General features: G+C 43.8%; 2 protein-coding genes across 2 annotated transcripts; both read left to right on the top strand.

The window, feature by feature from the left end:
- The first annotated feature begins 1,765 nt into the window (after positions 1-1,765).
- Positions 1,766-2,905, top strand: LOC133384307 (uncharacterized). The gene is made up of 2 exons (XM_061626226.1): positions 1,766-2,133; positions 2,464-2,905. Exons 1-2 carry the CDS (start codon positions 1,766-1,768, stop codon positions 2,852-2,854), a joined length of 759 nt encoding a protein of 252 aa, XP_061482210.1. The 3' UTR covers positions 2,855-2,905.
- Positions 2,906-13,334: 10,429 nt separating this feature from the next.
- Positions 13,335-22,618, top strand: RRM2 (ribonucleotide reductase regulatory subunit M2). The gene is made up of 10 exons (XM_061622784.1): positions 13,335-13,632; positions 14,483-14,560; positions 15,779-15,937; positions 16,080-16,196; positions 18,768-18,901; positions 19,457-19,551; positions 19,631-19,764; positions 20,456-20,560; positions 20,694-20,807; positions 21,821-22,618. The coding sequence occupies exons 1-10, from the start codon at positions 13,528-13,530 to the stop codon at positions 21,971-21,973; spliced, it is 1,194 nt and encodes a 397-aa protein (XP_061478768.1). The 5' UTR covers positions 13,335-13,527; the 3' UTR covers positions 21,974-22,618.
- The last annotated feature ends 1,139 nt before the right edge of the window (positions 22,619-23,757 follow it).

The raw sequence follows: 23,757 nt of genomic DNA, 5'->3' as shown, positions 1-23,757 counted from the left end.
GTGGGGATTTGAACCCTGGTCTCATTTTGTTCTCACAACAACCCTGTGAGATAGTAGGTTAGACTGGCCCAGGCAGGGTTATTCAGTCAGCAAAAATGATGCAAATAGGATCTCTTTTAATTGTGCTATCGACCTGCTTACTTCCACTCTGACTGGGGGATCTTGCAGCATGGGGAAGAGATGGGGGCACATCACAGCTGAAGTTCACCCATATAGGAGCATTATCTCTTGTTTATTACAGAGACGCTTGTTGCAGGTTTTGCTGCTGAGAGCAGCAGTCAGTTAGTGCGGCCACTTCAGTCACAGCTTGTTGATCCTGAGGAGGCAAAACTAGAAAGTGAGGTTCAGAAAGGAGGCCCTGTGCACGAGGAGGAGGAGGGCATGAAGCAGTGCCAGTTGCCCACAGCCACATCTGCAGAACAGCAAGTACCATGGTTTGGCTTTGAGAAAGCTTGTACATTTGTGAGCCAGAGTGGGAAAAATGTTGTTGTACGATGCAATTACTGCCTTCCAAGGATCAAAAATCTGAGATCAGCTGTTTCCTCCTCATCCAATGTGAAGAAACATTTTGAGGTAAGCCTTTGTCATGCTGGTCCTCAAAGAGTGTCCATTGTCTATTTATGTTTAAATTGTGACGTTTCTCTTCCATTTTTTCTTGGATTCATGCTTTGTTCTTCTTCCTCAGAGGGCACACCCTGAGAAGCTGAGAGCAATTGAAGAAGCAATAAAGGCAAGGAGACGTGGCCTTCCTGAACCAATGCATGACACCCCTCCTCCCAAAATGCTGAAGCAGCAGCAGACAACCCTTGAGAGGTGGGGATCTGGCAGGGAGCCTGTCACCCAGAGCAATCTCGACAGGAGAATCATTGATTTCATTGTAGAGGAGACATTACCACTTCAGACTGTGGACAAACCATCATTCATTAATCTGGTTCGCATTGGACTCCCCAAAGATCTCACCATCATATGTCCCAAGACTCTGAGAGACAGAATTGAGAAGAGAGCATGCCACATGAGAGAAACTCTTGCAAACCGAATGGGTGCTGTGGCATATATAGCAACCACTGCAGATTGTTGGACCAATGGCAAGAAGAGTTACTTTGGGGTAAGAGCCCACTGGATCAACCCAACTACCCTGAAACGTGAGGTCGGGGCCTTGGCTTGTAAGCGTCTGAAGGGGCGCCATACATACGATGTCCTTTCAAAAGCACTGCATGATGTACATGTTCAGTACAGGATCCACAACAAAGTTATGTGCACTACTACAGACAATGGCTCCAACTTTGTGAAAGCATTCAGAGTTTTCATGGCCAAAGAACCTGTGGAAGCTGCAGGCACCAGTGACGATGATGGTGATAACCAGGAGGAGGAGGAGGCTGAGGTGGAGTTTGTGCCTATCTGTGAGATCCTGGACACAGGACCTGAGGCAGAGGAAGAAGCTGCAGACTCAGGAGAGGATTTTGTTTTACCACCACACCAGAGATGTGCTAGCCACACCCTCAACCTTGTGGCAACACAAGACATAGAGGCCATGCTTTCTGACTCCTCCAAAAATAGTCTTCTTGGTCCTTTCAAGAAACAGTTTCGTTCCTTGATGGGAAAATGCAGCAAGTTGTGATCCAAGCAGAACCAGTCAGCACAGATTGCTGAGTATATCCATGCGCAATGTGGTGTGTATCTGAAGGTACCGAATAAGACCAGGTGGAATTCCACCTTTGATGCGTTGAAGCAACTACATGAGCTCCTGTCAACTGTGCCACTAAAAATGCATGCCATAATGGACCGCTGCTCCTTGTCCAGGATCACAGCTGCTGAGATTGAAGTGGTACAGGAATACACAGAGATTATGGAGCCACTAGCCCAGTCCCTAGATATCCTGCAACAGGAGAACGGCATGTTCATGGGGAATTTGCTACCAACGCTCTGCAATCTGGACCGCAAGTTAGAAGGACTGGAAAACAAACCTGAGAAGTACACATACTGTTTTCAGCTGCTGAGAGGTGTGCGCGAAGCCCTAAGAAAGCGGTTTGCAGCTATCTGGGAGGACAAGAGGTTTCTTCTGGCAGCCTGCCTACACCCTCGCTTCAAACTAGATTGGCTGGAATCGTGTCAGGCCACCACCCATACCAACAAGTAAGAACATTAGGGAAGCCCTTTGGGTGGATTACTCCAAGGGAAATGTTGTCTCAAGGGAGGCATCAGAGGGCTTAAGGTGGTAGGCAGGGGCTGGTCCTTTTCTTCCTGGGGCTCCTCATCACAACCTTGGGTTGCTGCAGGTAATCCTTAAGGGTCTGCTGTGCTGCCCCATGAGTGTGGTGACTTGGTCACCTTCCTACCTTCCATGTCATCATCCACAGGCTCAGGCTGGACCCTGAACCAGTGGACATGACAAGCATCAGGAAATGAAGAGCAGATGATGGTTTCCTAACATATATGTGTTAACATATCCTCTCTCTTTCTTAGATACACAATGGAAGCCTTGCTGAAAGCTGAAATAAAGATGGGTGTACTTAATGAGGACAGTGATCAGTCTTCAGATAAAGACCAGGAAGGAGATGACTTAGAATATGACTTCTTTAACTTTCTGCCCCAGGGCAAGAAGTCAGCAGTGGACACTGCTGAGGAGGAACTGGTGAGGTACCTGAGGTCTCCCAGCAGGGAAGTGTCATCACTCCATGGCTTTCCACGTGTGCTGCAGTGTTTTTTGCAGCACAACACAGGCATGCCTTCAAGCGCCGCAGTAGAACGCCTGTTCAGTACTGGTGGCAACATAATGACTGTAAAAAGACATTCCTTGTCTGACATGCTCTTTGAGCATCTTGTTCTTTTGAGACATAACAGAAACATATTATAAAAGCATTTCAAGTGTAAAATTTGATTTCAAGAGTTGGGGTATCTTCATTGCTTGGGGGGATGTGAGATTTTGTTATGCCATTATGTTAATCTTATGGATAAATTTTTTTATTCTACTACCCCCTGTGTGTGTGTGTTTATTTTTAATATTGTTTTAGGCTTCTTAGATGTGCAGCAGCCAAGGCCAGCACCTTGTAGGAGTTTTTAAAAAAAAGTAACTGAAATCTAATTGTAGTGATTACTTTTGAGAAAAAGGAAAGTAATCAGTTACTTTCAGAGCACTTGTAATTGTAACGGTAATTACTACTTTTTTGGGCCAAGTAATTGTAACTGTAATTTATTACTTTTTAAAAGTAATCTTCCAAGCTCTGCTCCTCCCACCTCTTCCCCATAACTACTGGGCCCTGCTCAAGACAAACTTCTTACAGGGGGCTTGGCTGATGGTACTAGAGAAGGGGCCTTCTTGGTAATCGCTGCCATATTATGGGATTCTTTGCCTGGTGAGACTCAGTTGTTCCGCAGTCTTATTGTGTTCCAATGGATAGTAAAAATATTGTTTATTTTGGCATGACCTTGTTTTATCATGTCAGTAATTTCCAGTCTTTCTATATCAGCTGAACCTGTCCAATATGTAATAAAGGGGTGTCTAACCCATAGCACATGGGCTGGAACTAGTCCAAAAAGCCCCAGGAAGTGGCCTGCCAGTCCTCACAGTTTTGTCTGCTGATCTGACTGGGAGATAAAGCTTTCTGCCTGATCTTTAGAGAGTGATTTCAAAAGAGCAGGAAGATGGATCTTTTATCTCAGATCTTAGCATTAAGCAGCACGTTATAACAGATATATCTGATATACAACAGATATATCTGTCTTTTATGCTGTTAGACACAAGCATGTAAATACACATACCTTTAAAATGTTCAGATCCCCACACAGCCATGAAGCTCTCTGGGTGACCTTGGGCCAGTCACTGCCTCTCAGCCTCAGAGGAAGGCAATGGTAAACCCCCTCTGAATACTGCTTACCATGTTCATAGGGTCGTCATAAGTCGGGATTGACTTGAAGGCAGTCCATTAGGGGGAGAAGCCACTGAAGGGTTTTGTTTCTCTCACTAGGGGGCAGCATTGCCATAAATACATATTTAATAGAATTGTTCCATATTTTTATCCAGGTGGGCTCCAGTGGTACCCTCTATCTGATTTGATGCAGCTAACATATTCCTTACTGTCACCATGCAATACCAAGCCAGTAAAACACATTCCTGCTTGAGTAGTTTCTAATAATACCACAAAACAGTCTGGATCTCCTGCCACTTTATAATTAACCATTCTGGGTTACAGGCACAAAAATAATTGTAACTCAGGAATGATGCATAGGGTTTGCCCTCTAGGATTTTTTTCAATGCACAGTCAGGTATTAGGCATTGTGATATGAATATTATTTTGAAAGTTTTGTTGTTATAAGCCATGACTTACTCATGAAGCCCAAACAGTTGCTATCCTTCCCTCCATCTTGCATTTACTCGCTTCCCCTGCTGCCCCCAGAAGTGATATATCCACAGAAAGTAACCAGCTGCAACTGTCTGAGAAGGAACCCAGTTCTGTCATTTTAAGTGGCAGGCCTGATTACTTATACAAACTTGCAAGCTGTGAAACTGCACATCTGGCTTTTTAAAGAGTCTTCAAATGGTATGAAGGAAGGCATCCCTCCCACACTGCACAATCTGCACACCTTTCTTTTGTTTCACTATGGTACTTCTGATCTAGCCAAGGTAGTGCCGGCTTCAGGTCTAGGCAGAGCTTTGGGAAAGATGCCCTCAATAAGCCCCCTTCCCTCAGTGAGAGTATCCCCCTTGCTGGTGCCGACTGCTGCTCTGCCTCATCATTGCTGCTTGCTTGTCAGCTAGCCCACCAGAGCTAATGAGCAAGAAGTGAGGGAGTGGCAGTTCCTCCTCCTCCTCTCTCAGCAGCCTCGTTGTTTGTTTGCTCATCCCCTTTGGGCCAGAGCAAGATATGGAAGAGCAAGCAGTTTGCAATGGTGAAGAGGAACAGGTTCAGGGGGCTCTTGTTAGTGGAATCTTTAAAGCTGGCCCAAGGAATTAGCTTTGGGACAAGAGAGCAGCATCGAGTATTGCGAAGTCTCTGGTCCAAGTGTCTTTTCTCACTGGGGATAGGACTAGAGCTACCAGTTTCAGCATCTCCCATGGAAAAATGATGCTGTCCATATTATTTGTGCCAAGGAGGTCTTCTCTGCAGAAACGATGGAGACAGCATTGTTCTGAAATAATTTAATTTACTGAAGCATGATTGAAATAATCTTAAAGGTCCCTTCCTTTAATTTAAATTATTATTATTATCATTTATTTATCATAACAGGGCTTCCGAGGCTTTCTGCTCAGTGGAATCATTCCTATCCCATCCCTGGTGGAACAAGATGCTGTCTGCTGGGGCCCTGGGAATGCCTGCTTTCAATACCTTCCTCTGCCCCAAAAGTAAGTTCTTGGGCTTTGGAAGGCAGGCAGCACACATAGGGACTCTATGAGCACCTTCCACCCTTTTTTGAGTGCTTGCACTGACTGCTCACGAAAGCTTGTCACCTTTTGGATTGAGTCATAGGAAGTTTGTGCATTCCTACCGGGGGATTTTGCAGAGTTTTTGTGACAATAGAAAAACCTGCAAAACATATTTACCAGAGAAGAAAATGGGATTAATGTATAGCCATCATGAGCAGCAATTCCTTTTTCAAGGCTGCTTTCAACTCCCTTAAAAAAAGTATCATCTGTCTCTTCAGTTTAAGGGCTCATCCAGACGACTGTAAAATGTGTGACATGATCGCTTTGTGTTTTCATTATTTTTCGGTCGTCCATATGACGCCGCGTGCTTTTGCGCATTTTTGCGTGCTTAAATCCGCTCCTGCAATACCGCAAATCATGCGATTTGCTTTTTTAAACCGGGAATCATCCGCTGTACCTTCAGGTGCTCCGATGCAATACCGCGGACTTTACAGCTGTGGGCGTTTGATGGCGGTTCTTGGGCGGTTCCTCATATCCCTTCCCTCATTCTCAGCCAATCACGTATTTCCACTGTTGCGCATGTGCGCGAATGTCCGGGGAAAGCCCGGGAAAAAGGAACCTATCAGAGCAATGGTGTGGTGTTGGGGGCCCCCCTGCAACTTCTACTGCGCAGATGCAAAAAAGCGCATTTGCACAGAAGCAGCAACAGCAGTTAATTTTTACCCAGCCTGCAAACTGGGCAGCCACTCAGGGTGAGATCTGCAATTGTGGTTGTTTGTAAACTTTTTCAAGGGAGAAAATATTTATCTTTGCCTAACCTCCACCTCCCACCCCTCACCCCCCGCATCAAATGCCCTTCTTGAACATACTGGTCTTTGCTTCCAGGCATCCAGAGTCGAGGAGGGGGGAGAAGAGAAATAGAGGCTTTCCTCTTGGATTACAGACACTCATGCACCCTTAGTCAATTTCGCTTTCCTGCCTGCAAGGCTACTCTCTGAGTCTTGTCAATTTCAACCACAGCCTGCAGGTTCTCCGCAGCCCAGCTGAGCTGAAAACCATACAGTCGCTTTTGCAAAATATCACAAATACAAGCAAAAAACCCACAGCAAAGAGCATCTCAGCCACCCGCAACCATAGAGACTGGTGGTCTACCTTCCTAGACATGACACATCGTTACTTCATGTTCTGGAGAAATAAGTAGAATTGCAATCATGTGTATCTCCAGAAACGTTAAAGGTAGAAAAGGATACAGTCGGTTTTGCGAAATATCACAAATACAAACAAACAAAAATATAGGAATTATAGGCATATAAGTGGTTTGCATGTTTCTTTTATCAGAGGGAACACTGCAAAGCCTGTGCTGGTCGCTTCAGTGCAGATTGACACAGCAGCATGTAGGGCTGTTTGCCCGCATTCCCTGCCCGAGCCAAGAGCGGCCACCTGTGGGGGGGGCTGTTTACTTCCCTCAGGGGCAGCATTCCTGCCACCAAGCCGCAGAACGGTCCGGGGCTGAACCCTGCAGTGAATGAGCCCAAGGGTTACCAGGGGATTCGCCCAGCGATGACCTGGATGGTCAGGGGCACCTGGAGACAACCCCCCGGCCGGCGCTGCTCCAGAGTGGTGAGCGACAAGGAACTCCATTACAGCCACTACTACCAAACCATCAGGAAATTCAAACTTTCACGCTCGTACGTTCAAGCACATGCACCTTTTTGTGCTTTGTTGCAAAGGGGGAGGAGCATACGTCATATTTTTGCGGACCAATTGGCTGATGGGGGGAGTGTTATGGGCGGAGCTGGGAAAAAGCGAGAAGTACGGGTCCTCTTGCTGCGTGTGTGGGCGCAAAAAAAGCGGTTTTTTTATTGGGAAAGAGCGAACAAACAGGCAAAGTGAGGACGACGAACTGGATATGGAAAACGTGGATTATCCCACTGTGTTTGGATGAGCCCTGAATGTATTCGATCCTTTCCTCCTCAGCCCTGGGAGAAAGCAAGAGATCTCTTTAATGCAAAGCAAAGATTCAGGCTTGTCAGTTTCAACGAGTAGCAAAGCAAAGTTTATCCCTAGCAAAGCAAAGACAAAGGCTGGTCAGTTTCACTTTGAAGCAAAGGCACAGGCTTGAAAGTTTATCTGTAGCAAAGCAAAGCAGGTCAGTTTCACCTTTAAAAAAAGCCTTAGTTAAAAGGAGCTTTGTTCCTGGAGGATTAGTTAACTGAGGTATTACTGTGTTTGAGTTTCTTAATTTACTTGGGAAATCTTGCGTTGCAATTGCCTATACTATACAAATGAGTGGATTAGCTGGAAGTGTAGGGAAGTTTGATACAGATAGAAGCCAATTGCCTTTTTTACTTCCTGTTGAATTATGCAGCATTGTGTTTCTTTCCTTGTGAGGTCAAATTGCAAAGGAAGGTGAAATGCTTAATGTGTTCGTTGAAGCACTACAGCATACATTCCAGGATCTGGTCAACCAGAGATTCAAACAGCCAAATGTTTATCTTGCTTGTGAACTGTGCCTTGAGTTACATAAATATGTTCAGCTATAATAGGCAATATTTGTGTCCATTTTAAGAAAAGAGCAAAGGCTTATATATGCTCATGAATTATTATGTGAACATGTGGAGTGCATGTGATGAATTAACATGGACTTCAAATGTAACTTCTGAACATAGTTGTAATTTGAGATGACAATTTGAATCTGGCTAAATATGTAGTCTGGGTACCTTGTTTTAAACAGCAAAATCTATAGAAAGGTAAGAGGATACAATTAAAATGCTATTGTTTTAGATTCAATAGAATGGGTGTTTCTGTTCAGTGCATAGCTGGACCAGAAGGCTATGAGTTTTCCTGAGCTGAGACATTTGTTTGAAGGTACAAAACCAGTTCCTCTGTACATCATACATTTAAAGCCCATGACTTCCCCCAAAGAATCCTGGGAACTGTAGTATACCCCTCTCAGAACTACAATTCCCAGTACCCATAACAAACTACAGTTCCCAGGATTTTTTGGGGGAAGACATGTGCTTTAAATGTGTGGTGTGGATTACACTATATGATTCCTTCATCTTCCCCCCCCTGACCATTTACTTCTTTGAGATACCAGTGTTCTCCCAACCCGATAGATAAGAGGCATCAAAACTATGGCTGCAATCCTAAGCACATTCACTAAGCAGTAAAAATATCCACTGAAAATAAAGGAACTTACTTCTGAATAAACATGCATAGGATTGTGCTGCAAAATTAAATTTGTGGCCAGGAAACCTGGGGCAGTTTTATCCAAATACATGTTTAGGTATTTGCTCATCTCTGATCTAAATTAACCTTGTTTTGCAGTTGGCTTCCTTTCAGTTCTGCAGAGTTAGCAGATGACTGGCAGAAAGGCCCTTCTGAAGCTAGAGTTTACTTTTAATCATAGCCTGCACATATGTTGAATGTTGGCAAGCTTTCTTACAGAGCAGCCTGCTTATGTCAGGAAAAGCTGTGTAGAAGAAGATGATAAGAACATTCAGGAAGCCTCTTGTCACTCCTAGGAGATGAACAGAAATAGTTTCTTGTTAACTGAACCAAGGTATCAAAGACCAGGTGGATGGGAGTGGGGAAAGTCTATTAGATGTGGCGTGACACCATACAGTACAGCACTGGGTAAATGAGATCTGCTATTCAATGGCCACAATGTTGCACGTGGACTTGTGCAAGTGACTGACTCCAAGGCTGCAGCACCCAAACTCAAGATTTTCCTGCTGCTGTGTTACTTGTCCTATAGGTCAGAGCTGGGAAACCTGTGGCCCTTCAGATGCTGCTGGACTACAACTACCATCATCCCTGACCATTGGCCTTGCTGGCTGGGGCTGATGGGAATTCAATAACATCTGGAGGGCTGGAGAGTCCCCACCTCTGCTATAGGGGCTATAAGAAAATTTTCCTAGTTGGGGAAAAAAGGTAAACATGGCTGTGGGCACACTAGTCACTTCAAAAGCAGCAAGAATGTTTTTTTCTGGCTGCATTTTGAAGCGATTCTGTCCTTGGCTGAACACACCTCCTTTTCCCACTGCTGACTTCAGACCTTTCAGGACCACCCACAGCAAAGTGTTGGGCCAATCACTGTCCCTGCATGAGCTTACAGCAAAGCATTTCCAGTGGCCACACCTGGAAGGCAAGCGGGTTGATCTACCAATCAGTTGTGAAATCTGCCTGAAGCTGAATTTTAAAAACACACACTCAAGCTGATCTGACCAGGTTTTAGAGTAAAAAGGGGTGGAGTTTGACTGGCGTCATGTGCCCCTGCTTTCAAAAAAGAGAGATGGAGACGCACTGGAACCGGCACAACAGCAAGTGTATCTCTACCCCAAATGGAGGTGGGGTGAGTCAGCTGAATGTGAACCTGAAATATATATTGTTGCAGACGGGGAAAATCTTCTTGTTTCTTCTTTAATTAAAACATTTTAAAATGATGGCATACCTGGTTATGACATTGGAACAAATATTGTAATATAATCCATATGATCATATTCTAGACCCAACTGCGTAGAATGCCCCCAGGATTGCTTTTCCAGTACTAATGTTATTTTGGTGCAGGGCTGACCCAAGACATTTTGCTCCCTGTGGCAAAGGACAAGGAATGTGGGAAGCTGCCTTATACTGAATCAGACCATTGGTCCATCTAGCTCAGTACTGTCTACACTGACTGGCTGTGGCTCTCCAGGATTTCAGATTGGAGTCTCTCCCAGCCCTTCCTGGAGATGTCGGGGATTGGACCTGGGACCTTCTGCATGCAAGGCAGATGCTCTACCACTAAGCTATGGTCCTTCCCCAGGCACCCTCCCACCATTCGGTACAGAAGCCAGTTCGACTGGTAGCTGAATCTCTTCTCCAAGTACCCCCTCTGTTTTCAGTTGTGGAATGGCCTCTCCCTAGTGAGGTCTGCCTGGTGCCTTTACTGACATATATTTGGTGCCAAGGTCGTCTGTCCCAGGCATTTGATAGACTGAGGATGTTGTTTGTTATTAGTGTGCTGCCAAGCTTCCTGTGGTTGTTATGGAGGTTGTTTGTTCTGTTTTTATGGTATGTTTGTGTTTTTAATGTGTTGTAAGTTGCTTGGAGGTCTTTGAGTAACAAGCGATTAACAAGGCTAATAAATTATCATCGTCACCACCAACCTACTTCAATTCTGGTATCAGGCAGCATCTGTCACCACACCCAAGGACAGGAGGCTAGCTTATGGGGTGCTTGGCAGGTTGCATGGCACCACTAGAGGCTGGTCCCTTAGGGCAAATGGGGCCCTACCCCACCAGCCTCAGTCTGCCCTCAGCCAGTGTGCACCTGCCTGCCTTCTTAAGGGGGTGGCCCTGCCTGTCAACGTCCTCATCTTTAGTCTCAGCTTTGCCCTGGTAGAACGAACAGGAAGATGATGACAAAACTGGAATTAGTTGGCTTCACCTGTCATCGGCTCCAGCTCCACTTATCATTGGCTCTGGGTCCACCTACTGTTGGCCTCCCTGTCTTCTGTCCCATCTATCTAAATGGGCACCAGCCACCACCGAGTGGCATGCATAGCCCTGCCCTCCAACACCTTGCAGTTGTTTTCCAAACCACAGCATTTGCCCCCAAGGCAGCTGCCTCATTCTCCCTAATGGTATTGCCAGCCCCATGAAGCAAATGTTTCCTGGAGAAAATATGTTTTAATCCTGAAAAACAAGTGAGCAACAATGTTACATGCCATAAATTGGTCATTTTGGAAAAGGAAGCACCACTATTTCATGGACAAGGCTTCACAGGAGGTAGATTTTTTGGGTGGATGCACAGTCCAGCACCAAACCAGAAAGGTGCAGAGCAACTTTGAAAGAAACACTGGGTTTTGTGCTAAATTTCACTATCTGGATTGTGCCATCTGGCAATCCCACACACCTGCGATTCTCACAGGCCCAGATTGCTGCTGTATCCAGGAGTGCATTTGCCCAATTAAAACTGGTGCGCCAGCTGCGCCCGTTCCTGGAGCTGCCTGATCTGACTAGGGTGATGCATGCCTTGGTTACATCCCGCTTAGACTACTGTAACGCACTCTACGTGGGGCTGCCTTTGAAGACTGTTCGGAAACTTAAATTGGTACAAAGAGCTGCAGCCAGAGTGCTAACCGGGGCTGGTTACAGGGACCATACAACTCCCCTGTTACAACAGCTCCACTGGCTGCCAATTTGTTTCCGGTCACAATTCAAAGTGCTGGTTTTGACCTACAAAGCCCTATACGGCTCAGGTCCAGGCTATTTGACAGATCGTATCTCCCTACATGAACCTGTCCGGGATTTGAGATCTTCAGGTGAGGTCCTTCTTGTGCTCCCCATACCTTCGCAAGTACATATGACGCGGACATGAGATAGGGCCTTTTTGGTGGCTGCCCCTAGGCTGTGGAACTCCCGAGTGAGGTGCGATTAGCTCCCTCCTTGCCGTCTTTCCGGCGACAAGTAAAGACTGTTTTATTTCAACGGGCATTTGGGATAGAGAATGACCAGGAGTAAGTGTCATAGGTTTGATGACTACATTATATGATTTTATTATTTTAAATTGTCAGCTGTTTTTAACCTATGTTTTATGGTTTTAATTTTTCTCACAGTTTAACTCTTTTTAATTGTATACTTCTGTATGTTTTAATTGGTGTCGTTTTTAGTTGTAAGCTGCTCTGAGTCCTATTGGAAAAAGGGCGGGGTAGAAATAAAGTTTACTATTATTATTATTTGCTTCTGCTGTTAATTGTATGTGTGACATGGAACAGGGAGCGCTCCTGAGGGCTATATTTTTATGGTCCAGTGGGCACAAGATACATTCTCAAATCTCTGGTGACTTTTTAATCTCCACCTGAGAACAATACAGTAGCAGATAATAACACACCTGATCCAATAACAGACACATCTGTCATTTGTCACTGAGAAGCCACATATTATTTCTTGATGCATTTTCCCTTGCCTTGATCATATAACCCTGACTACTGCAATCATTTTCTTTCTGGCCTTTTGCTCTCTGGCCTTCATCCATTCACATCTATCCAGCACTTTTGTTACAAAAACTATTAACGTCTCTCTCACTCTCACAATGTGACTCCCCTCCCCCACCCGTCTATTTAAGATTGTAAGTCCGTTTTGGTAGGGAACTGCCATATCCCCACTTTGCAAAGCACCATGATGCTAATTAATTAAAGCAACAATGTTTTCACCAAGATCTTTTCATTTATTTATTTGTACAAAACATACATTCTGGTTCTATAAAAGGTTTTTAATTGTATTTTAGCCTTGCACATCATTACAAGCTGCAAAATTAATTTATATTAGGCCCAGTTCAGTTGTGTTCAAGGAAGCATAAACCCACACATACATTGTCGGTTTCTGTCCCACAGCTAATGTTTAGATTTTACCTTGGGAAATTGATGACAGGCTGAGCCATCCCTCCCTTTTTTAATATAGTGGAATATAGATCTTCCAAATCAGCCCCCAAAGCAGGGGTGCACAACATGTGTACCAACTCTTCCTCCAGTCTATTGCATATGGGTAGATATTTCACTACTGTTGTTGAATCAGAAGTCCTAGATCTACCTGGCAAATCCATCTGCGACCAAAGTAGCAACACTAGTTGCACGATACTAAAGAGTGTTTGCGACTGATTCATCATAAAAAGAACATTGCTGTACAAAATCTACCAAAAGAGATAGGAACAGAAAGAGAAAAGCGGCACCATTGCTGACCAATTGGAAACGCGACAGAGTAATGGATAGTGTTGGGAACGTCAGCTAGAACAATTTTAAAGACCAATAAATAAAGGGAGCGCCGCAGCTAAGGCCCCAAAGAGAGAGCGGGCTGCTGGTAAGGGGGCGTTAAAGAACGGCGCCTCTCCCGGTTCCCGCGAACGTTCAGCCAATAGATGGGCAGAGTGGATGGAACGTTGCCTCAGCTTCTCGCGACTTTTTGGCTCAATTGAGGCCCACAGAGCAATCAACGGCAAGTTGCAGAGGAGGATTCGCTCCGTGATTGGGCGGTCGGGTGTTCTGGCGCCAAGTTCGAAACGCATATAAAGTGGCAACTTGAGCCAGCAGCTTCTTTTACTGCCATCGAGCTTTCAAGGGGAGTCTCTGGTTCCCGGTGCTGCGTCGTTGACCATTCGTTCATCCTCTACCACCGTCGGCAATGCTCTGCGCTCGCAACCCGCTCTCCGCTCGCAACGAGCAGCAGACCCTGAAGTCCCGATTGTCGCCGCTGAAGGATTTGGCCTTGAGCGACAAGGAGAACACGGTGAGTTTAGAAGGGAGCAGGATCTCCAGCACCGGTGAGTGGGAAACGTTACAGCAAGAATAGGGAGTAGCCTTCCTTGTCTGGGGTGGAACAAGCGCGTTCCCTAGAGATTGCTGAGGTGCCTCTCTTCCCGCGCTGTGCCGTTCAGATGCTTCCTCTTGATGTAATTAATGGCTCCATGAACAGCCAAGGCTTTTTTGGAGGCGGGAAACAATCAGAGTGTTATCCTTATTCGTAATTCTGCCCATAGAGTCTCCGGATGCGCCTCACAGCCTAAAACACCCAATGAATCAAAACCATACAATGAATAGTTCCGCCCTGGCTAGGAGCAAAACCAGCAGACAACTCTCTCTTTGAGGCTTTAGCCGTGGCGCTCCCTTTATTTATTGGTCTTTATATAAAAAATAGGGTTGCCAGGTTCAGGGCCTGAGACTGATCTTGTATCTTTAGGAGAAGAGAAAGTCTGCCAAATGCAGGTGTTCTTGCAACACTGTAATGGGAAAAACCACAAGGTGGGATTCTCCCTTCCCCCTGCACAACTTTTAAAAGGTACAGAAGATCTCTTGGAGGCCGGTCCTGGCAACCAAGAGGTCTTCTGTATCTTTAAAAGTTGTGCAGGGAGAAAGAAAAATGTCACATTGTGGTTTTTGCCATAACAGAGCTGCAAGACCACCTGCACTTGGCTGACTTTCTCTTCTCCTAAAGATACAGGATCAGTCTCGGGCCCTGAACCTGGCAACCCTGATAAAATGCGCCTTCTGAGATGTCCCTGTGGATTCCCTCTCTGCCTGCCCCAAACGTGCTGCGCCGAGCCGTCTTTTACGTATCTTTGTCGTCTTTGGGCTTGCAGCCTCCGTCGCTCAGCGCTACCCGGGTCCTGGCCTCCAAGACGGCGCGGAAGATATTTCAAGAGCCCGGTACTGAGGCGGTGAGTCAGTCCATCTTGGAGGCGGAAGCTGACGGCGGGGGGGGGTTGGGTGGCGGGAGAAGGAATGTTACAACAAGGGGGTTGAGGGTTAGGGGTGGCGAGAGGGCTCTTTTCAAGTGGCGAGGCTTCTCTTCCCTCCGCCGTAGGAGTGGCGCCTGAGGGCGGAGCTGATTAGTCTACCCTGCAGCTTTGGCGCCAAATGCCGAACTTGTACAAAGAAACAGGAAGCTCCGTCCTTCTCCAGGAAAGGGTGGGGCAGGGTTCTGGGACAGGAGTGGAAGTATCGGCCTTTGAAGGGGCCATTACTAATGTTTTCTATTGCCTCGGTAACATTTCTTTGCCCAGGTTCAATTGCGCTTCAGCCTTATGTTTTAATACTTAAAACTTGCCGGTTTTCTGATTCTTTAGGTACACTTCCAGGGTGGAGATCCAAGCACACAACAGTTAGATAGTGTTAGTCACCCTATCCCTTCCTATATTCCTCCAAGTTGCCATCTTATCAGCTAACCTATCCCAATTACAATTCTTGCCACTCTTTAAATTATCGTGCCTAACCTACCTCCATTCCTTTGTGCTTTGCTGTGATTCCTCTTGGTTCTAATTTATGTCTGTCAAAAGTTCATCTTATACTGAATATGACCCTTTCAGTTCTAGCACTCTTTTGTAACTTTAGATGGTTAAGTCCAAAATCTCATTCCTTGTGCCTCACTATCCTTGGCATTGGCTAAGCTGGCTGAAGTTGATGGGAGTTGTAGTCCAACATCTGGGGACCTAAGATTGAAGAACAGCGCTGTAAACTGCTTCTGCTTGCTTTCATATGTGACATTGGGTGTGGAGCAGGGAGAGAATTGGCTGCCAGTTAACAACTGGGAACCTTCAAGTGTGCTCCCAGTGGTTCCTTGGCAAGCAAAGGTTGCTGTCTGTACCGATCAGCTGACTGGCAGTGACGACAAGCCCACTGGGGAACTCCATAGCACAGCTGGGCAGTGCTCAAAGTGGGCTTGCTTATAGGTGCTGCCAAGACTATTAAGACTGGGTGCTTACAACAAGCCCCAAAGAAGAGCTTGTTGTAAGCACAAACATTCCTTAAATGGTGGTGCAAAAGGGGGAAAACTAGAGGTTGGGGGGTTTTTTGCATTTGCAAAATCAAAAGATACTGGCTTCATAGTTAAAGTTTTCTGGAATGGAGTAATATATTATACTTGTGATTTGTTTTAGGATGTATCTAAAGGAGTGAAGCAGCTGCCTTCAAGTAATGTACAAGATGAACCTCTACTTCGGGAGAATCCCCACCGCTTTGTCATCTTTCCCATTCAGTACCATGACATCTGGCAAATGTACAAGAAAGCAGAGGCATCATTTTGGACAGCTGAAGAAGTGAGAAGCTTGTGTTGCTTCCTTCTAGATTTGTAAAGACACAGGCAGGATTCTAGCTGACAGGTCTACAGTAGTTGTTGAGGTGCAATTATAATTCTCACTTAACGTTACTGCATTTTCACTGGCTGCTTTGTATACTTAGGTGGATCTCTCCAAAGATCTTCAGCACTGGGAATCCTTGAAGCCTGAAGAGAAGTATTTCATTTCGCACATCTTGGCATTCTTTGCTGCAAGTGATGGCATTGTCAATGAAAATTTGGTAAGCGCTTCTGGGTTCCTCCTTAACCCAAAGAATCTAGTTCAATAAGGTCCACTATTACACAGTCTTCACATGCTTCCTCCTTTCCAAGGTGTATATTGGCTACCTTAGATTAATCCATAACATCCAGAGTAGAGACATGAGTATGGCGCGTTATGCCATCCTGTTTAGTTTAAATAGTATTTTAGAATAGCAATTTGGATTGCAGCACAAATGAGCAAAGCACCCTAACTTCATGGGAAGGCTGGACTATTTCCTTTAGATTGTAAGCCAGTCTTAAATGACATTCTCTTTGCCACCAGTTGATCATATTTAGGGTTAAATCTGTGTACTAGCCATGTAAGCACCCTTTTTGACAACTGCAATACCTAAATAGCAGTTCGCAATATGAGAACAGGCTGGTTTTTTTCTGAACCAGCACAAAGTTTTTCATTCTGTCCCTTAGACCGCAAATGGTAATGGACTCAATCATCCCCAAGATGATATTTTTCTTGGGCTATTAGGTGTCCAGTATCAAATCTAATTGCTTTGTTAGAGCTGGGAGGGAATCTTCTCGTGATTGCTAAAGATTACAAGCTGAAGCATGAAACTAGAGAAACATTCTTCCCTTCTAAACCTCTGGAAATCAAGCTCATCTAAACCTCTGGAAACCAGTAATTAATGGTAGCTTGAACTCTAAGGGGGATGTAATTTAGGAGGTTAGCATCTTTTTCTGGCACTCAAAGCAGCTTTCAATAATGGACTCTAATGCAAATTAGGTACTTCTGCTATAAATTTCTTTCCTACACTGAGTATCAGCAGAGATTGTTTGCTTAGGGTGTTACTTCCACTGACTGCTGCAAACTCCATTTATTTGCTGTTGTTCCTGTGTCTCCAGAAGGGAAATTCTAGCTTTGCCAATTTCTTCTGAATATCTTAAGGCTTATCTGGAACCACAAATACCATGGAACTTCAGCTCTTATTTATTATTATTTATTATAGCTCTTGAAGTAAAAGATCCAGGATAACTGAACTGGATGAATGGAATCTTCCCACAAATGTTCAAATTGTCAGGAGGTAGCTACCCATGGAGTATCTGTTTAAGACAAAGGTCTGTTTTGGTTAGAAATGTGGGCAGAATAAGGGCATCTTTGTCCGTGACACGTGGGCAGATCTAGGCTGATACTCTCTTTTTTCTCTACCTACCAGACTCTGGCAGCTGTGATTCATGTCTTTTTTGCAGTTGGTCCAAGTGTCTGTGTCTCTGTGTGTATAATCCTGGGGTCCTTGAATGCTTGTCACAGCCTTGAAGAAACCCAGTAAAGGGCTGCTTTACACTTAAATTGAGGGCTAGATATCTGCAACATCAAGTGATAGCTTCCATATGTGAAGCCTTCATAGGTATAACACCATAGATAAATTACATCACCTCAGATGCAATGCTTTCAGAGAAGTTGGTTCAGACATCAAGTGTTAGAAAAAGCAAAATGATATACAGTAGGGCCCCGGTTCTCGGCATTCTGCTAATACGGTGCCAGCGGGGTGATCAGCTGGAGGGGGGGCTGGAGCTCCCCGCACTCCAGCTGATTGTGCCGGAGGAGGGGAAAATCAGCTGTAGAGAGCTACAGCTGATCTTCTCCTGGGGGTGAGGGGGTTTCACACGCCGGAGTTCTCTTCTGGCGCGATCAGACTCCCGCTCAAGCTGATTGTGCCCGAGGAGGGGAAAATCTGATCATCTCTGGTGCAATCAACAGGTTAGGTTCCAGACCTGCGCTACAGCTGATCTGCTTTTTGGCGGTTTTTGCTTTCCAGTGGGGGGGTCTGAAACCTAACCTGTATGAGTGGGGCCCTACTGTATTATGACTGTGAATCAAGCCCTTAATTGCATATATTCACTCATTCATTTCTTGAATCAAATCTGGTTAAGACTCCAGTGAAGTCAGGAAATTTGTGTGTACAGAAAGGTGGAACGAAGTATTTTGGTAACTTAGGCAATAATTTGATGAGAACATCTTTCTGCTGGAGCAGTGTAACCAAATGGTTTAAAGATACAATTATTACTGGGCTACAGAACTGAAAGAATATTGAAAACCCAAATAAAACAATGTTTTACTGTCCCTGCACTAATTTTCAACATGGATATTAAAATTGCCTTGCTGTAGTTCAGAATTTGGGTGCTTTATTTTGAATTTTTGCTGTTTAAAACACTTGGGTGAAATAGGTGCCCTCTGTTTCTTTTGCTAGGTGTGGCGAACCTTTGGCCCTCCAGATTTTACTGAAGTTCAACTCCCATCAGCCCCAGCAAGCATGGTCAATGGCCAGGGATGATGGGAGTTGTAACTCAGCAGCATCTGGAGGACCAAATGTAATTTCCTTTGCTAACAATGAAATAACTTTGTGTTCCTCTCTGCTCCCCCGTAAGATTTCACTTGCCGAGATGCTTGTGGATCATGCTGTCTTGCTACTTGACCAATATGTTTATGGCAGCTAACAGAGACACCCTGCAGTCATTATTTGCTGGCTCAGGGTCTTTTTTAGTTTGCCCAAAGGTACAAATACTATGCAACTTAAATGGCATGTTTTGTCCTCTAGGTGGAGAGATTCAGCCAAGAAGTTCAGGTCACGGAAGCTCGCTGTTTCTATGGCTTCCAGATTGCCATGGAAAACATCCATTCAGAAATGTATAGTTTGCTTATTGATACTTATGTCAAAGACCCCAAGGAGAGGTTAGTGCTGCTTTGAAACAAATATTTGGTATTCTATACTGTTTTTTTAAATTAAACATGCATAGTTTAAATGCTAAAATGTTTAAGATTTTAAATTGTTTTCAAAGATTTTAAATTGTTTTTAATGATGATTTTAATATTTTTTGTAAACCACTTACAAGTTTTATACAATCAAGTGGTGTATAAATGTTGTTAAAAATGTACAAAACCTAGGTCATGGTTTTGAAAAACTTTGGGCATGGAGTTTTTACATATTATCATTACAGAAGGGTACTTGGTTATCTTTTATAAAAAGTGCAAAAAATCTTATACCCTTGGATTTTTTCATTATGATATAGACTGAAACCACATGAACTTGGCTATGTAGCTGCTACTGATTTCTTTTGTCAGGTTGTTTCTCAACCCATAATTGTATCATGGGTTCTAATCCTTGCTAATTTCTGGCCTCTTATTTATCAACCTAGCCTGCCATACAGGGCTGTTAGGAAGTTTTGGATACAAATGTGTTACAGCAGATTGTACACTTAGCTGTATTATTGTATTGTGTTATTTTAGGGAATTTCTGTTCAACGCCATTGAAACACTGCCTTGCGTTAAAGAGAAAGCTGATTGGGCCATGCGTTGGATTGGGGACAAACAAGCCGCTTATGGTGAGTGTTACTGTGGCTTCTCCTGTCTGGCATTTGACAAGTCTAATGATCAAATCAACAATGGACTCTGTCCCAACAGGAGAACGAGTTGTAGCCTTTGCTGCAGTGGAAGGAATCTTCTTTTCTGGGTCTTTTGCATCTATATTTTGGCTGAAGAAACGAGGGTTAATGCCAGGACTCACTTTCTCCAATGAATTGATTAGCAGAGATGAGGTAAGGCTTAACATTTCCAATTTAATTGAACTATTTCTACCCTGCAAGACTGTCCCTTTCCTCATGCTTCTAAAATACAGAGCTAAAAGGGATTGGGAGAGAGGAGGAAAGAAGTAAACACAGGCATTAGTTTAAAAATTATTATAAACCCTCTTTTTGGCAGGCAGGGTAGAAGTAAGCTCCCTGCAGCTGTTCCTTCTCTGGTTGATGGATAAAACCAGATTGGTCTTGCCCTTGCTGAGATGTTCTTCCTGGGTGTGCAACCTCCCACTGGCCTTAAGACCCCTGGCAGATGGCAAAAGCCACTGTTGCCCTTCAGTTCCCTAATCCCAAGCAGACTGTCTGGTGGAGTTGCATGTTCTTTCTGGTAAAGGAGTAGTAGAAATGGATTGAAATCCTTCATAGCATCTAATTACCCACTGATGACTGAGCGAGTAACTTGCACCAAAAAGGTAGCTTTTCTAGATGGGGAAATGCTCGAGAGTAAAATTACTCTCACCAAGAATGAAAATTTGCTTTATTCGTAACAATGGAGGACTGCATATCGCAAAGTGCTGCTTATATGGAACCTGCACAGAAATTATCTGGTTCAGCCACTCTGTTACTTTTAAGTTTTTCAGGCTTGCTGATGATATAGAGGTCTATCTTTTCCCAGCTATTCTGTGAAATCTTCCAATTATTTTTTTCCCAGGGCTTGCACTGTGATTTTGCTTGTCTAATGTTCAAACACTTGGTACACAAACCATCTGAGGAAAGAGTGAGAGAGATCATCACTAATGCTGTCAGGATAGAACAGGTAATTGGTAATTCTTTCTGGTGATGGTAATAAGTCCCTGCATCAAGTAAAGCTTAAAACCTTAGCAGGGCATTAAATTGTCTAGATGGTGCAGCGTTTGCATATTTATGGTACTTTGTTCACTTAAATGCAGGAATTCTTGACGGAAGCATTGCCTGTAAAGCTAATTGGCATGAATTGCACTTTAATGAAGCAGTATATTGAATTTGTAGCAGACAGACTGATACTGGAACTAGGTTTTAACAAGGTAAGTTTTGTGCAGTTTGCCTCTTAAGGAATGAAGTTTAATTTGTTTTCATTTAGGCCTGCTTTTTCACATTAAGCAACTCTTCTTTGGTTTGTTAGTGGAAATTTGTGATTAAGAAAGAGACTAATGCAGGGGTACAGCTTATATATTTCAATTTTCTGTCAAAACGCACTCAAGGTAAACATGCATTAGTATAATGCTATTGCATACTTGAATTTTTAAAGTCATTTTGATTAAGAACAATATTTTCACGGGGATGTCCCCTTTTTGCTATAACTGAGCCTGCCATACATGACTTGTGGATTTCATAAAGATAGCTTTTGCAATTACTCGTTATGTTGATTCAGTCTTTGCATAGTCTGCTTAAGTACCTTTAGTCTACTGAAGCTTGTTAAATTTACAAGGCAAGAATTCGTGGTGGTGATGAGGGGGTCCTAACAGTTAAAGCATAAATCTGTTAAATGGTGCTGAATATATGCACTTTTGTTTAAAAGCATTAAGTGGCTGGTTGAGTCAAGCTAAAGTTTCACAGTCCAGAATCCTTTGTAAGAATCCCAGCAATTCATGGATGCTAGGTGGTCCACAAGACATTACCCAGTTATCAACTGATAGACCATGGAGCCTTCTGCTCCTCCCTGCAGAGTAATGAAGAGACAGGTTCTATACTAATGTTTACATTTTATTAAAGGTAAGATATAGAGGAACGAAAAAGATACTTCAGCCAGGGAAAGCTGCAGTGAACACATAGGTCTTAAGAAATCTCTTGAATTTAATAGAATTGGAATTCAGGTGGGAGAGTTACAGATACAGAAGTAGATGCAGGGTGTGGGATCTAAAGATAGTACTGAACAATGAGTGGAAACCAGGATGCTGTGGAGCAGGAGATAATAAAGGTTAAAGTGGGTTGTCTGGGACAAATGTAACAAGAGTATTATGGAGCTGTTCAGCATTGTCTGTCAGATTGCATATCCTAGATAATAAAACCCATAACCTGCCAACTTGCTTGTTTTCAGATATTCCAAGTTGAGAATCCATTTGACTTCATGGAGAATATCTCACTGGAGGGTAAAACTAACTTCTTTGAAAAGCGTGTAGGAGAATATCAGAGGATGGGAGTGATGTCAAAACCCACAGAGAACTCTTTCACTCTGGATGCAGACTTCTGAACAAACCAGGACTGTTTTTGGCTTGGTGGAATAGCTAGCAGTTTGTGCTGTTACCTTCACAGTTCCTGCTCTTATAATGTGTGGTGGTACTTTAGGAAAGTTTACATAGCAACACATTTCTATGTTTCCAAGGCTGGTAAATGTATTTTGTATAATGCATGAGCTACTTGGTTTTCAGAAATATCAATGCTTGTTCCGTTATCTGGTAATAGCTCACCAGTAGTTTGTCCATAGCAAAGCAAGTAATATGGGACACTATTAAAAACTGCAGTTTCATGGCCTGTTGTATGGGCTGTAGACAAACTGAAGAAGCTATATAACCACATTGCCTCTTAGCAGGCCTTAAGTCTTTATTTACTATTTTAATAGTTTGTACATAAACCTGGCACTTTAATAATAAAGGTCTGGCCTACAATTCCTTGGAAAGGCTGGTAACTTGTGAGTTTGGAATAAGCTCTTTTTAGACAGCATTTCATCTTAATTTCTCTATGCTTTTATTTTACTTGTATGTAAATTAAATTGCTGAGATGCTGAAATGAAATCTCTTTTGGATGTGTATGACTTCTGATAAAGTGTGAGTAGACTTTGTATAGATGTAGAAACTTGAATAAAACTCCAGTTTTCAAACTGCTGGATCAAAATATGGAGTTGGCGTCTGAGTGTAAGACTGTCCTTTTGAATGACGCTTGTACAGGAGATGTTATGGTCAGGCAGCTTAGATTATGAATATATGTTTTGTGCTGCATTCCAGACTTGCAACATGCTTTAAACTGAGCTTAACTGCTGCCATGCAAAACTACACCCAGCCACAACAAGGTGCTACTTTGAATGTGCCCTTTCAGCATAGGGCAGATGTGTGGCCCTGTGTTATCTTGGCTTATCACTTTAACCTACGACAAGCTGGAGCAGAGGAAACTTTCTAAATAAGACAATCCATGGTAGCTGGTAGATCTTTGACAAAGCTGATGCAAGGAAAGCTAGGTAAAAATATTTTAATATGCATTCAAAAGGTGTGCTAAATACTACTTGCTAGCAGCATTGTGCTTATCACATTATAATGTTCCCTATTGGATCATGTTCTATAAATTATGTACTTGATAGGCAAATGGTGTATTTATCATAACCTTTAATGGCTTAGACCCTCCGTGGCGCAGAGTGGTAAGCGGCAGTAACGCAGCCGAAGCTCTGCTCACAGCCGGAGTTCGATTCCAACGAAAGGAGGAAGTCGAATCCTCGGTAAAAGGGGTCGAGGTCCACTCAGCCTTCCATCCATCTGTGGTCAGTAAAATGAGTACCCGGCATACGCTGGGAGGTAAAGAAAGGCCGGGGAAGGAACTGGCAATCCCATCCCATATATACGGTCTGCCTAGTAAACGTCGCAAGACGTCACCCTGAGTCTGAAACGACTCGCACTGTAAGTGCGGGGACACCTTTACCTTTTTTAACCTTCAATTAAACTGAAAAACGTAATCGGTAGCTTGGGCAGAGGTGGAGTAAATGGAGTAAAAATAACTTCTGTGGAAAGAAGCTTAAGTAGAGCAATACTGAACCTTCAGATTTTCTATGGTTATAAAAATATGCACAAGGCATCTCTGGGTAGTGTTTCATATCCAGAAGGCCATGTATCCCATTTTTAGATCTTGCCCAAGTTTTTGTGGTTTTTTTTTAATACAGGGAGAGTAGTTTGCTATCCTGCCTTACAGGATAAATGGGAAGATACTTACAATCAATGTTAATGATGACTGTCCTGTTTACACCAGGTGTTGCGTGAAAGTGATGGGAAA

This window comes from Rhineura floridana, chromosome 4, assembly GCF_030035675.1.
Source record: "Rhineura floridana isolate rRhiFlo1 chromosome 4, rRhiFlo1.hap2, whole genome shotgun sequence".
In the NCBI taxonomy this organism is placed as follows: Eukaryota; Metazoa; Chordata; class Lepidosauria; order Squamata; family Rhineuridae; genus Rhineura; species Rhineura floridana.
Note: the sequence above shows the minus strand (reverse complement) of the source record. Positions and strands in the feature narration are given on the sequence as shown.

Coding starts and splice junctions, on each gene's coding strand:
- LOC133384307 (XM_061626226.1), top strand. CDS start 1,766: ATGCATGCCATAATGGACCGCTGCTCCTTGTCCAGGATCACAGCTGCT. Junction 2,134..2,463: donor GCCACCACCCATACCAACAA/GTAAGAACATTA, acceptor TCTCTTTCTTAG/ATACACAATGGAAGCCTTGC.
- RRM2 (XM_061622784.1), top strand. CDS start 13,528: ATGCTCTGCGCTCGCAACCCGCTCTCCGCTCGCAACGAGCAGCAGACC. Junction 16,197..18,767: donor GCATTGTCAATGAAAATTTG/GTAAGCGCTTCT, acceptor TTTGTCCTCTAG/GTGGAGAGATTCAGCCAAGA. Junction 20,808..21,820: donor TGGAACTAGGTTTTAACAAG/GTAAGTTTTGTG, acceptor GCTTGTTTTCAG/ATATTCCAAGTTGAGAATCC.